Source organism: Kwoniella bestiolae, chromosome 8 (genome assembly GCF_000512585.2).
Source record: "Kwoniella bestiolae CBS 10118 chromosome 8, complete sequence".
NCBI classification, from domain to species: Eukaryota; Fungi; Basidiomycota; class Tremellomycetes; order Tremellales; family Cryptococcaceae; genus Kwoniella; species Kwoniella bestiolae.
This window is the reverse complement of record NC_089248.1, coordinates 775,640-788,006: the sequence shown is the minus strand read 5'-3', so window position 1 is coordinate 788,006 and position 12,367 is coordinate 775,640. Positions and strand designations below refer to the sequence as shown.

General features: G+C 47.4%; 5 protein-coding genes across 5 annotated transcripts; 2 read left to right on the top strand and 3 right to left on the bottom strand.

Moving 5' to 3' along the window:
* Positions 1-471: 471 nt before the first annotated feature.
* Positions 472-1,429, bottom strand: I302_108876 (protein mgr2; the record flags this gene model as incomplete). The annotated part of the gene is made up of 5 exons (XM_019194600.1): positions 472-597; positions 740-833; positions 1,006-1,057; positions 1,141-1,164; positions 1,381-1,429. 5 exons carry the CDS (start codon positions 1,427-1,429, stop codon positions 472-474), a joined length of 345 nt encoding a protein of 114 aa, XP_019043436.1.
* Positions 1,430-1,872: 443 nt separating this feature from the next.
* On the bottom strand, positions 1,873-4,583 carry I302_108875 (uncharacterized protein; the record flags this gene model as incomplete). The annotated part of the gene is made up of 5 exons (XM_019194599.1): positions 1,873-2,116; positions 2,254-2,612; positions 2,769-2,974; positions 3,068-4,517; positions 4,575-4,583. The coding sequence occupies 5 exons, from the start codon at positions 4,581-4,583 to the stop codon at positions 1,873-1,875; spliced, it is 2,268 nt and encodes a 755-aa protein (XP_019043435.1).
* A 576-nt stretch (positions 4,584-5,159) lies between these two features.
* On the top strand, positions 5,160-6,770 carry I302_108874 (uncharacterized protein; the record flags this gene model as incomplete). The annotated part of the gene is made up of 2 exons (XM_019194598.1): positions 5,160-5,284; positions 5,357-6,770. 2 exons carry the CDS (start codon positions 5,160-5,162, stop codon positions 6,768-6,770), a joined length of 1,539 nt encoding a protein of 512 aa, XP_019043434.1.
* Positions 6,771-7,260: 490 nt separating this feature from the next.
* Positions 7,261-8,103, top strand: I302_108873 (uncharacterized protein; the record flags this gene model as incomplete). Its single annotated transcript, XM_019194597.1, has 6 exons — positions 7,261-7,283; positions 7,365-7,464; positions 7,535-7,592; positions 7,686-7,719; positions 7,825-7,906; positions 8,029-8,103. 6 exons carry the CDS (start codon positions 7,261-7,263, stop codon positions 8,101-8,103), a joined length of 372 nt encoding a protein of 123 aa, XP_019043433.1.
* A 446-nt stretch (positions 8,104-8,549) lies between these two features.
* On the bottom strand, positions 8,550-11,645 carry I302_108872 (uncharacterized protein; the record flags this gene model as incomplete). The annotated part of the gene is made up of 5 exons (XM_019194596.1): positions 8,550-9,235; positions 9,356-10,070; positions 10,125-10,238; positions 10,304-10,590; positions 10,754-11,645. The coding sequence occupies 5 exons, from the start codon at positions 11,643-11,645 to the stop codon at positions 8,550-8,552; spliced, it is 2,694 nt and encodes an 897-aa protein (XP_019043432.1).
* Between the last annotated feature and the right edge of the window lie 722 nt (positions 11,646-12,367).

Genomic DNA, 12,367 nt, shown 5'->3' with positions numbered 1-12,367 from the left:
TGGGATGCGTGCACGGAAGGAAGGTAGATAGTAGATGATCAATACAGATGTAGCTATGCATATACATACACAGTTCACGAGTGAATCATACGATTTCTTCCGTGGATCAGGTGGTCCAGGTGAATTGGGTGGGTCGTGGTGACGAGCGAGATTGCTTGATGCAGTCTTATCTGGTTGATCAATATTATCTGGTTGATCAATGGATAGGGGAACTTGGGAAATCAAGGAATGACAGAGATTGAGAGAATGGTTATGTGTTTGCATATCATCATGTGGATGTTTTATTGATTGATTGATTATATATCGTGAGATACCCTCACCCTCATGAATATCTCGCTTCCTCCTTGCCATCACTGCGCTACCTCCGCCTCCCAGCTTTCTCGATTGGACTCGCTGAACCGCTGTTCTATCCGCCATCTTCTGTCCTTCATTCTTCGTCCACTATTTTCGATCCTTCGCCTCGACATCAACTCAAAGTTGCTCGGCCCTTCGTCTCTCCTCGGACCTCTTCCAGGCCATCATCAAAGGCTGAGCTATCTTATTGTTCGTAGCGTTGGGAGGAAGGGCATAGGCGTATTGCGATTCCGTTCGAATAACCTGCGTACGAGTAGATTAATTAGCTCAAGCTCAAGAAGATCGTTCCGTCGTGGTGATTCTTCAGTGCGCATATGTCTTCTACTCTGGTGGAGTGGGTGATCATGAAGGCAAGGTAAGGTCAGAGAAAGAGAGATTGACCCACCGATCCAATAGACATGAAGAACCCAAACGTAGCTGCTGAAGATAACATGTATTGCGACAAGGTAGCTACCAACCCTCTAGGTCCTGGACCGGCCCTGCGAGGTTAGGAAGCGAAGGTATCAGCGCGAAGGTCGAGCGTAAGATACTAAGATACATCTAATCTTAATCTTGGTCTGGATGCGAGATGGGGTGAAAATCGGGGAAGTCATCTTCCTCCTCCTATAGTACATGGAAATTGATGGTAGGAGGTACAGGTACATGACATACCTCATTACGGAGAATGAACCGAATATGAACCCGATAGTCAGACCGACACAACCTGTTGTACGACAGTCATACATCAGCATTCATACATTCTTGGTAAACTATATATTGTTTCTGTTGTAAGGGATAAGTACTCACTTCCCATTATAGCACCCATCTTCACTATTGTTCGATCAGATCACAAGAAGAGCAAAAGAGTGAAACAACCATCGATCAGCTACCTACTCCTATACTCTTCAAAGAGTCTTGACAGTCAAAGTAATCCTCGGCCCCTCAAAAGTCAATATCATACCGTCTAAAGTCTGCTCTTCGTACCAGCAACCATGGTGCCTACTGAGAGACTGATGTACCCGTTTTCACTCGTCACTCGCTACTCACTCTTGTCAAAAGTCGATCCGCCGGCGGTAGTTTGAGGTGGAGGAGGCATCTTGGCTTATTTCTGATCAAGAGTGAGTTGCTGTAGGTATGTGTCGAGTTGGTTTGGTGATCTTATCACGATGTCGCTCTTACTTTTCCGTAATTCTGTTTTTGATGTCAAGTTTTGCAGCTGTTCGTTGTTCATTCATCAAGTCGATTGAAGGTCGAGTGAAGTTGATCACTCGCTCACATGCCTCAAGCTTGTTCCAAGCAACCATGACTTTTCGGAGCGAAAGATGAAGATGCACTCGTGGGAAAGTGGAGGTGAACCATTTTGCCCATCTGCATGGTCCCTCCTTGTATTGTATGTATGGCGATGCATATCATCCCATGCAATGCAAACGCAATATCCTATGCAACCCCAACTGCTCTCCCATCCCCAGCTCATATACGCCCCCACCGACATTCCCATTCCACCGATCCAACGATATTCCCCTCGCCATTCCATCCAGACTAATCAGGCATCTCCCTCAACACCAACCTCTCAAACCCCTTCTCCTTCCACCCATCCTCACCCAACCATTCAAACAAAGTATGTTCGTTCAACCCGAACACAGATAATTTCCCATCTATCGAGTCGTCGAATGTCTCTCCGCGCAATTTCGCTCGCTCTCTCTCGCGCGCTTGGATCGCTAAGGTAGCGGGATTATGACCTTCGAGGACCGATAGGATCTCATCGTGGTCTGGGTAGTATAGTCTGTGAAATGGTCGAGGGATCAGTTTACATTACACCTTCTGTACAATATAGAGGGTAGAGGTAAGGTCGACCGCAGCCCTTGACGTGTAAAGGGAAATGGGATCGCAGATGCAAGTATCAATAAGCAGACCACTCACCGAGGCTCAAGGAACCCGAATATAGCCAAAGCAGTCCTGAAGATAAACCCATCCCCATCCAACATAATCTGATCCCAAAGCCTACAAGCGCACTCGAAATCCACCTGCTCAACTAACATACCCCTAAACCAACCTTCCGGTACCCTCAACCCGAGATTCTTGCAATTCGCGTATATCTTTGGATAAGCGTCTGCCTGGAGGTTCTCAAGGACTCGGTAGTAGGCGTCAATCTCGTCTTCTGTCTGGGTATAGAATGCCCTAAGACACGGTCGTGAGAGGAGGTTGATGAGTGAGATGAATGCTTCGGAGGGTGGGGAGACGAGGAGGAACATTGCTGAGAGGTGGGAGATATACGGGGCCTAGGGGGGCGAAGAGATCTGTCAGCTATGTTTTAAACAAAAGTGCTAAAGACTCGCACGAAAATAGGATGTATGATGTGATGGTGTTTTCACACAACATAGAGAAACCCTGAAGAGTGAGGACAAGGAATCTGCATAGCTGATACTTTCACTCACATATCCCAGACCATCATCTGACCGATAAACCACCCAAGCACACAGTAATTCTTTCAAATCGTCTCTAAGAGGACTACCTCGATGGAACATTCTGAGTGTCGGTAGGGTATTATCCATATCCTGTTCCATCTGATGCAAGATTTCTTGAGGGAATCTACCTGATTTTTGAGCTTTTTCGGATCGAGTGACATATGTACGATATGCATCTAAGGTAGATCAGAGATCAGCCACAGCAATAGCCACATCTTCTTTCCACCGCGCTGCGCAACTCGGGTAGAAAAGAGGTATCACCCACTCACCTTTCGAGACCGCCAAAGGATTCCCAATAGCTTTACTCCAAGCCAATCCCCTCAGATGCGTCGGAACCCCTTCGAACCACATCTTTCTCAACCCCGCATCATTTTGTACCTTCTGTATACTAAACTCTTTATCATGTATCAACCCCTCCCATTTGGGTATGATCAATGCCAGCTTCTTCTCCCTCTCCAACCGTTTCTGCTCCCTGACCTTCTTCAATTGCTTCTCATGCTCTCTCGACTGATTCATCATTTCTTCCCATTGATGCAGATGGACTTCATCCTCGTGCTTATCTTTAGGTGGTAACCATGCTGGTCTGGTGTGTGATCTGACTTTCTCAAAAGTACTAACACCTTCTTTAACTCCTATACCATGTTCATGCGTTTCTACTCCTGATGCACCGTTGGCATTTGATATTTGCTGTTGATGAGTAGAAGAGGAGGTTGACATTCGTTTATGTTCCTCTGAGTATGGTTCATTGGGAATGGGGAATGGGAATGGATGCGCAGGGGGAGCATGTATCCTTGGCGTATTACTATTTGACCCTTCCCCATTCTGAGGCGGTGAAGTTGGAGTACTTCCGACACCATTCGCGTTGTTTGATATAGAATGGGAAGAATGGACGGAGCTAGTAGTGGAAGTGCGGCGTATCTGCTCGGTCTGGGATCTGGTGTGATCCGGCGTTTCGCCTATGGCATACCGCTGACCTTCTTTGGTCATTCCGAATCCACCCCATGACTGTCTGCCTTTCCTCTCTGGACTGACATAGCTGGGAGATAATGGTGGAGGTACTGTAGGTGTCATAGGTGGTGTGGAGGACAGGGGGATTGATTCGAACGGAGCTGTATCGTCTGCGTCTCCATCCTGCTGTTCCGAAGAGAGAATGACGGACGTCACATTTGGTAAGTATGGTTTCAAGGCGAAAGGCTGGGGAGGCGGACTGGGTGATCTGCTTGATATTGATCTAAGTGAGAAAGATCGTCGGGATGGAGGGGCAGAAAGAGGAGGAGAGAGGGATGTAGGTGAAGGTAAAGGGATTTTGGTGGGTGATACCTCCAGATGTCCATCGGGAGTGAGCGATCTCTGATGGCGTGGTGAGGGTGAGGGAGAACGAGTGAGCACGCGATCAAGTCTTGAGCTTGACCTGCGCGAGGGAGTTGCAGAGAAGTAATCGTTGGAAGGCGATGAAGCTCTTGTGGGGGATGTTAGGGATACACCTATATCTCCTTCAACATCTAGGTCAACTTCCTCTTCTCGTTTGATTTCGAGGGGTGAAGGTGGTGTTTTACGTCCGTTAGGACGGCTGGGGCCAGCTTCGTTTTGGCTTGAGCCTAGCGAGACGTTGGATAGAGATGCTTCGAGAGATATATCGCCATTGGGAGATGGGGAGGGTGGAAGTTGAGACGTCGAGGGAGAGGGAGAGGAAGGACGACCGGATGAGATATCTGCTTCCTGTTAAGACGGAATCAGTGAGCTTCATATCCGATTCAACGACTTGGACAAGCTCACCTGCGTCATGATATCGGGGCGAGCATCAGACGAGAGACTGATCTAGCAGTGTAGTGTTTTGCTCGACGTAATGAATATGGTTGAGTGACTGAATAAATGAAGTTTAACATGGTCAAAGCGGACAACTACTCGTACGCGTACTCTAGCTTGCACTCCGTACAGCCGAGATTAGGATTAGGATTAGGCTTAAAAGCGGGACTCTCCGCTTCATCGCACTGCCACACTCGCATAGGTGAGAACATTACTGTCTTGAGGACAAATTTTACGTAACACGCTCTAAAATGGCTGGTAGGTTGCCAGATGATCGGACTGAGAACATTAGTTGAGTGACGCGTTTCATCATTCCTTCTTCTTTTTGTCTTTTCATTTTTGTTCTCACACCTTACATTCAACCCATTTTCATCTATTGTAGTGTCCATCGACTTCCCGTCTTGATCCTGTGCTGTACGCTTCTTGATGGAGCAGATCGTTCTTAGCATTTGATCAGATTAGAGACAGGAACGGAAAGAAGAAGAAGAAATTTCGATCATCATTCAACCTTGTTTTGTTTCCTTTCCCAACTTCAGCTCATCCTCATCATCGACCATGCAATCTCCCTTGAAGGGACAACAAAAATCCGGCTGGACCGCTTCATACCAACAACAACAAGATGGGCCCAAGACAGTGGAGAGGAAAAGGAGAGGTAGAGGTGTAGATATAATATCTTCATCGTATGTTCCTTGCCTCCCTTCCTGTTCAAATGATGAAGACGAATGGCGAGCTAACGAGATATCGATAAATAGCTTGCCAACCCCTCCATCCCAATCATCAAGTCACCTCCCCACCCCAGAGACAGTCCGACGATCTTCTCGACCTCGCAAATCCCTTCCATCCACTTCTACCTCGAGTATCACCCAACTCCCCACCCCGCAAACTCAACGTACCAAACGACGTCTATCCCCCGCTATCATAGAAGAAACAGAGGAAGAAGAGCCCATACCATCCCCATCGGGACATACCACCTTCTTCCTCTCCAATAATGCTTCCTCCTCTTCCAGACCAGAGAAAATCCGACGTAGACCCGGATTGACGTTTGCTCAGCAGATGGGATTGCTCAATACTGGTAAAGGAGTGGGAATGGGAGGGGGACATAAATCGGGCATTCATGGGAAAGTAGATCAGATAGGTGGTGCAAGTGGCAATGAAAAGGAAAGAGGAGCTGTAGTGAAGGAAGACAACCCATTCTTAGTATCTGGCTTAGGTGTAGGATTGGGTGCACCCATACCCATACCATCTCCCGGACAGATAACAATACACCACCCAGGAGGTGATGAAGAAGGCTTCGACTCAGATACAGAGGGTCTCCCATCATTAGCTCCCCGTCGAAGTCCCAGATTAGCTTCACCCATACCATCCAGTTCCACTAAACCTACTCTCGCTCAAAGTATCTCACCCACCGGCCTCCTCTCACCACCACCTACCAAACATGCCGCCCGAATCGCTTCTTCCCCTTCTTCCTCCAAAGCTAAAGGCATTACTCGATTAGAGAACTCACGACGCAAGAAGATAGAAGAAGAGCAAAAGCAAATGATGGATTACGAATCCAATCCCTTCTTGCTCAAACCTGGCGAACCATCTACCCGAATACCCAAAACCAAGGGTCCGATAGTCGACGAAGATCTCCCAACGGTGACATACGTATTCAGAGGATCCAAGAAAGTCTTTGCCAACCCGTTATACCCCAGTAATTCTGTATTCCCCCGATCGGAGCTCGATCCAGAAGATGAGGAGTTTGAACCTAATCCCTTACCCAAACCCAAACTTCTATGGCCTACTGGACCTTCCCCCTCTTCTGCAAGTAGGGCACGAAGGGAGATTAGAACGCCTTCTCCGGATAATGATAGGTCCCCTCCCAGCTCGCCTGTATCGACACCTACGAGGAGTACACGGTTCGGGAATTCCAATCTTAGTCTGTCTGTTGGTCCGAGGGGCAAAGATGAGGGGATATATAGCGATGATGAGGGTGAGGTGATGATGCGGGATATTAGGGGTGAGGAGGCGGAGGGGGAGGAATTACCAAGTAGGAGGGGGATGTTATTTGGTGGAATTGGCGGTGCAAAGGGGGTGAAGAGGAGTAATGTTGATGAGTTGGAGGGGAGTGGGAGTGGTACGTCTGCGGGGAGGGGTAAGAAGGCTAGAGGGTTGTTGAGGTTGTAGGTTGATGAGAAATGGAAGAGGAATCTCGTCATGTTCATATATTAGGTAAAATTGTTCATAGTATCCGTTGTTACATATCACATAGCTTTTCGCCTTTCGGCGTCGTTCAACCCATTACTATTGGGTATCTTGCTGCTATCTTGTTAACTTTTTGTAGCTTGATACATATTTATAGATAGGATGAATATCGTATTTATATGACATATGTCTCATGAGGTTGCATTTCACGGTTTCACAGACAATCAATTATGAGCAGAGATAGCACTTTCTCTCGACATGATCGTGGCTTGGGGAAAGCGAGCTTTCGGACTCCCAAGTTTATCGATGGCGTTATCGATAACGATTCAACGGATCTAACCGAGTTTTCTGGAGAACGCAAAAAACTACTCAAATCAACAACGCTCGCTCCGTATTTACTTTACGTTCGTACGTTCTGTCTTTACTGTCATACATATTGCTCATCCCGTCTCAGGCTCAAGGTACAGCGAAGATGCCATTAACCACCTCAGGCCAGTAAGTAAAGTGAAGTAACAGTGTACCTCCACCCTGTTTTCCCGCAGAGACTGAACACTGTCTGACCTCTCGCCTACGCAGATACCCACCTTCCGACTCTTACCTGAAACCTCAAGCTGGTAAGAAATCGACGTACCTGATATTCTACTCGGACGTAGAGGGAGGGAGGATGTGGTGTCCCGTGAGCTCTCTCACCGACGTACCACAACTCTACCTTCTGATGGCTGATTTGACGCTGGGGAGATACTTAGCATTGTAGAGATGTTGAGGGGGTTGTGAAAAGTGCTTTTACGGGTGGGTCGAAACCTAGTAAGTTTTTTGTATACTCTACTCTGATTTCAGAATGATCAATCTACTATGATTTGACTGACTGTCTATGGTCTGATTGTGAATGAAATTTAGACGGAGTGATAACCTACATCGGGCCTTATTCGGGGTAAGTCTACCACCCTATTATCACTCGGATCGTGCATCATCCCTTCACATGTCCTCCATCTACTACACTATGAACCTCACTGACAACTCCGCTCTGATTGCACAGGTGGAAGAACGTCCCTTCCCATCCTGCACGAATCAAGTACGGCGTGCGGTCTGTACCTACCATTATCAGATTGGATGAAAATGTGAGTGTTGCAGTCCAAGTTCATCATCATGCTGTCGGGCCCAGATCTCCCACCCACCTGACCTCACCACGCCTTGCTGATCTACAAATCGAAATGAGCTAACTATGACTCAACTTGGATAGGGCAAAGAGCTGGACAGGGTCGAAAAGTCGGGCATATTGGATGGCTCCCGATTTGAGGATTTCTTGGAGGTATAATCACATGTATCAAGGCATGGATGGAGACACCTGACCATACAATGCTTGACGAGATAGCATACTCTAATTTGGTGTAAGGCGATCGTCCATCTGGGTTTTGGTAAGGTATCACGACGATGTTCTGATCCATGAAATCGGGTCAACAATGCATAGTATGGTTCAAACCATATATCAATAGTCCTTCCTGTTCAGATCAACCCTCAAGTACAAATTAAAAAGCAGGCATAGTATATGTATAGGTATATCATAAAGAGTATTTACAACATGTCCATCGTAAAGTCATTCTGCCGTGTTCGTGTTTGTATGCGTTATATTCGTACCCTTTCGTATAGGTCATATCAATCATTGCAGGTCATCTCCATCCTCATTCAATCCGTGTCCCATCCTATCATCATTCTCCCCTTTCTACACTTCTTCGTCTCCTCATTGAACAATTTCACAGCCCCTCACCCATCCTTCTCTCCCCCCTCACCATCACCCCCACCCCTCTCCCCCGGTCCAGAGATCGCACCGAGCCGATACTGATACCCATACCCCAACCCCTTCATCGCGAACCGCCCAAATGTCGGACTAATCACACTAGGTCTCCCATCATTTACAAGTCTCCATCCATGTCTGGTAGACAGGGGTTGGGGAGGCGCAGAAGAAGGATGAGCATAGGGTTTGAATCCCATTGTATTCAATTTGGATCTGGGAGTATGAGGTGGGCGGATGGGTGAGGTCCGAGTCTGAGCTTGAGAAGGCGAGTCTCTTCTATCTCGTGGCGAAGATAGGTCCAACGCTCTTGGTGCTGCTTTGATCGGATGGAGTGAAGTATCCCTCCCAAGTGTAGGTTCAGATACGACACCGCCATCACTCTCCCTTCTGCCTCCCTCACCCAACATCAACGAGGTTTTTACTAGTTTACCTGATTCTCCTGGACCGATATGATCAACCGGTGCGACTTCACTGTGCCTTCGTGCTGCGGCGTCTGGTCGAGGTGGGCGAGGTGTGATTTGAGCAGAAGGGAGTAAAGGTGGTAAAGGGCTTGGTAGTGGTTTGGTACTGGTAGCGCCTAATTCGTCTTCCATAGCTGCTAACGCATCTCGATATCCCTTCTGCTTGATACGTCGACTATGGTGTGTTGAAGTCTCTGTGCAAGTGACACCTGTCAGCCTAGATCCTGCCTCATCTTCTCATGTTGCAATGGAGCAGGTCCCAAAGATCGAGGTACTGAGAAGAAATGAGACCACGCTGAGAAGACTCCACTCACCCCTCAAACCCAGCTCAACAGCCTTGATCAACACCTGGTGTCTATTCCTCGTCCCTCCGAAATTATCCACAACCCAAGACCAATCCGTATGATCGATCGGAGCATTATCCTCCACATCCTGCGAAAACGCCACTAACGTCCTCAATCGTTCCACCTCGGAAGGCTTCCATGGTCCATGTATAACCCTGTTGGTGGGATTAGGAAGTGGCGGTAAGTCCAGCAGCATCCTCGCTAGGGGTGTCTGTGCGGGAAGCGAGTGAGCGGGTGTGTATGCGTTGAAAGGCATAGATGGCGTAGATCCCGGACATAGAGGTGAAGTGTTGGCCGTGGGCAATACACTCGATGGACCCGCACCTAGCGATTCAGGGGTGAATGGATCGTGTAGTCGTTTACGCCTTGAGCCGGGGTATGGAGGGGAAGATCTAGGTGTGGATACGTGGTTTATACGTGCTGGAGTCTTTTGGGACGCTGCGACCACAGGTATAGATGGAGGTAAAGGTACATGAGGTGGAGCAGCGGGAGTAACACCTTCTGATCTGGGTGTGGAAGCGGTCAAGTCGATAGGTTCGGTCGAAGAGCCTTTTTGAGCGGTTTTGTGGGTTGAACGATATGTAACGGGAGGAACGAGTAGGGTCGGTGGCGGGACTTCATCGCCACTCATATTGACATCGTCATCATCGGCAGGATACCCAGGGATATCAGATGCTTTGGCCGTCTATGCATTACCTTCAGCTGACATTCCCGAACGCTATATGACCAGGGGACCTACCAATCTAGCACATAACGACTTGATGTCTTCCAATACATCGGAGATGGTATCGTCCTCGACCAAAACACCAGTACGCGACATACCAAGTTTGATGGTCTCGCTCGGAGTATTTCCCTGACAGATATGTAATCAGATGTCAGGGCCACCGCTGTGTTTGATAGGGTAGTCAAGGGACTTACAAAAACATCTGCCAAATCCGTATAAAACTTTGCCGCTACGTTGAGCACTTCCTTCTGAAATCGAATCACATCTTTATCCGTGGACAGAGCTTTCATCTTCATTCTTTTCAAGTGAGGGTAAGATGATGATGATGAAGAAGAGGAACCGATGACAAGAGGGGTACAGTTATTCGAAGAAAGTAAAGTCGATGAAGTCTTATTGTTCTCTTCATTGGGTATAGGTGATGCTTCTCCAACAATGGGAGTGTTGGATGTAGCAAGTGTTTGAAGGGGAAGGGGTACAGTGTCTGACAAAGTCGTGGTTTGATGGAGAAGTAAGATTTGGAGATACACACAAACATGAGGTTTGGTCGAGGTGGGGGAAAGAGAAGTACGTCCAGTCAACCGCAGCTCAGCTCATGACTGTTTGCCATTATGGGAGTAGTATGCAAGGTGGGAATGTGTACTTACAAGTACACGTATGCTTTTCACCCCCTGTACTCGGTTGCACAGATGGTGAAGGTTCGATCTGAGATGTTGATGTATTTGGATTGTTTGGCGGAGTATCTGAGTTTGAATTTGAGTTTGAGCTATTCAAACCTATTTCCATACTATTCTGCGCCCTGTCGAAACCACTTGACTGGGTGGCAACTTCCTCTGAATGACCATTCTCTAAAGTGGCAGTCGAATTTGAAGGTTCATTAGCAGCAGGTATAGGGGGATTATCAAAGTTGAACTGGGTAAAATCGAACTCATCTAATCCTGGAAATTGAGCATCCATTGTAGAAGCTGTATCAGGTAAATTGAGGAATTCCGCCCCGGGATAGTCACCCAAGGTATTGGTAGCAGGCAGGTGGTGGCTTGATGTACCGATTTGAGTTTGCGCTTCGGTATTAATTGGAAGTTCGAACATGGACAGCAACTCTGATATTGTTGTATCCTCGTTGAAATTGTAGTTGGCAGGATTAAGATCTGGTTCAGGTGGGTGTTGGAATGAGGATGGTGGAAGACGGGGTGTGGTAGCTTCTGGTTCTTCCTCATGTATCTCCATTCCATCTCCATGATGAGCAGGTTGAGGTCTACCATGCTCGTTGTAGAATTCGTCCCATATGTGAGAGCTTGGTGCGACACTGGTATTGACCTTGATCCTGAGACCATCTTGTCTTTGAAGTGTAAGAGACGGAACGATCGTAGCACTGGATGAAGCTATTGAAGGGGCAGACGAGGTGGTCGAAGTGGAAGCTATCGATGGGGGTCCCGTATGACGATAGGCTAGTAGGTTGGAATCAAGCGAGTAAGGATGATATCGTGTTTGGTGTGGATGATTACGGGTCGAGGAGGATGATATCGTGGACGTGGACATGATGGAGAGGAGGAAGATCGCTGGTAGTGTCAAGATCCAGTATCCAAATGAGGTGAGGTGAGGTCGTTTGATGGGCTGTGTAGTGGTTGAGAGGGTTGATATGGTGGTATGGTTTGCTGTTGTTGTACTGTACCCCCCAAATCCAGCGAGGTCGAGTGATTGTCTTGCGTTGATATCAAGACAATAACAAATAACACATAAATTATGATGGTATCTTGATTATCATTGAAAAGTGATGTTCCAGTATAGTAGTAGTACGCATATCACCACCATTCAATCTAGAAGAAGATACCGTCCTCAGTTAAGATATAGTATGTATCCCATCCGCCCTCCTGAAAACCAACATCCCCACTCTGATCTAAAGCCAAGATGATGTTTTACAGTATTGCCAGATGATCGGAAGAGTATCGACAAGTACCACAGTAGTGCTAGTACCACTGCCGATCCGGACGGACGGACGAAGACAACACAATTTTATCTTGATCGATCTTGTTAAAAGTCTTATTGTTCTTGTTGATACAGGTATGTATCCCCCTGTCCCCCTCGGTCCGTAAAGTACAATCACCCACCACGAGTTGATGTTGTAGTTACTCGGCCATTGGGTGATCTTTGAGTTTATCGGTCTGAGGCTATCCACATAGATCGAAATAAAGGAAAAACGTGTAGATACAGTCCAGTCTAAAATTGATGAAAATGGTGTTTGTGATGGGACCTAGGTGATA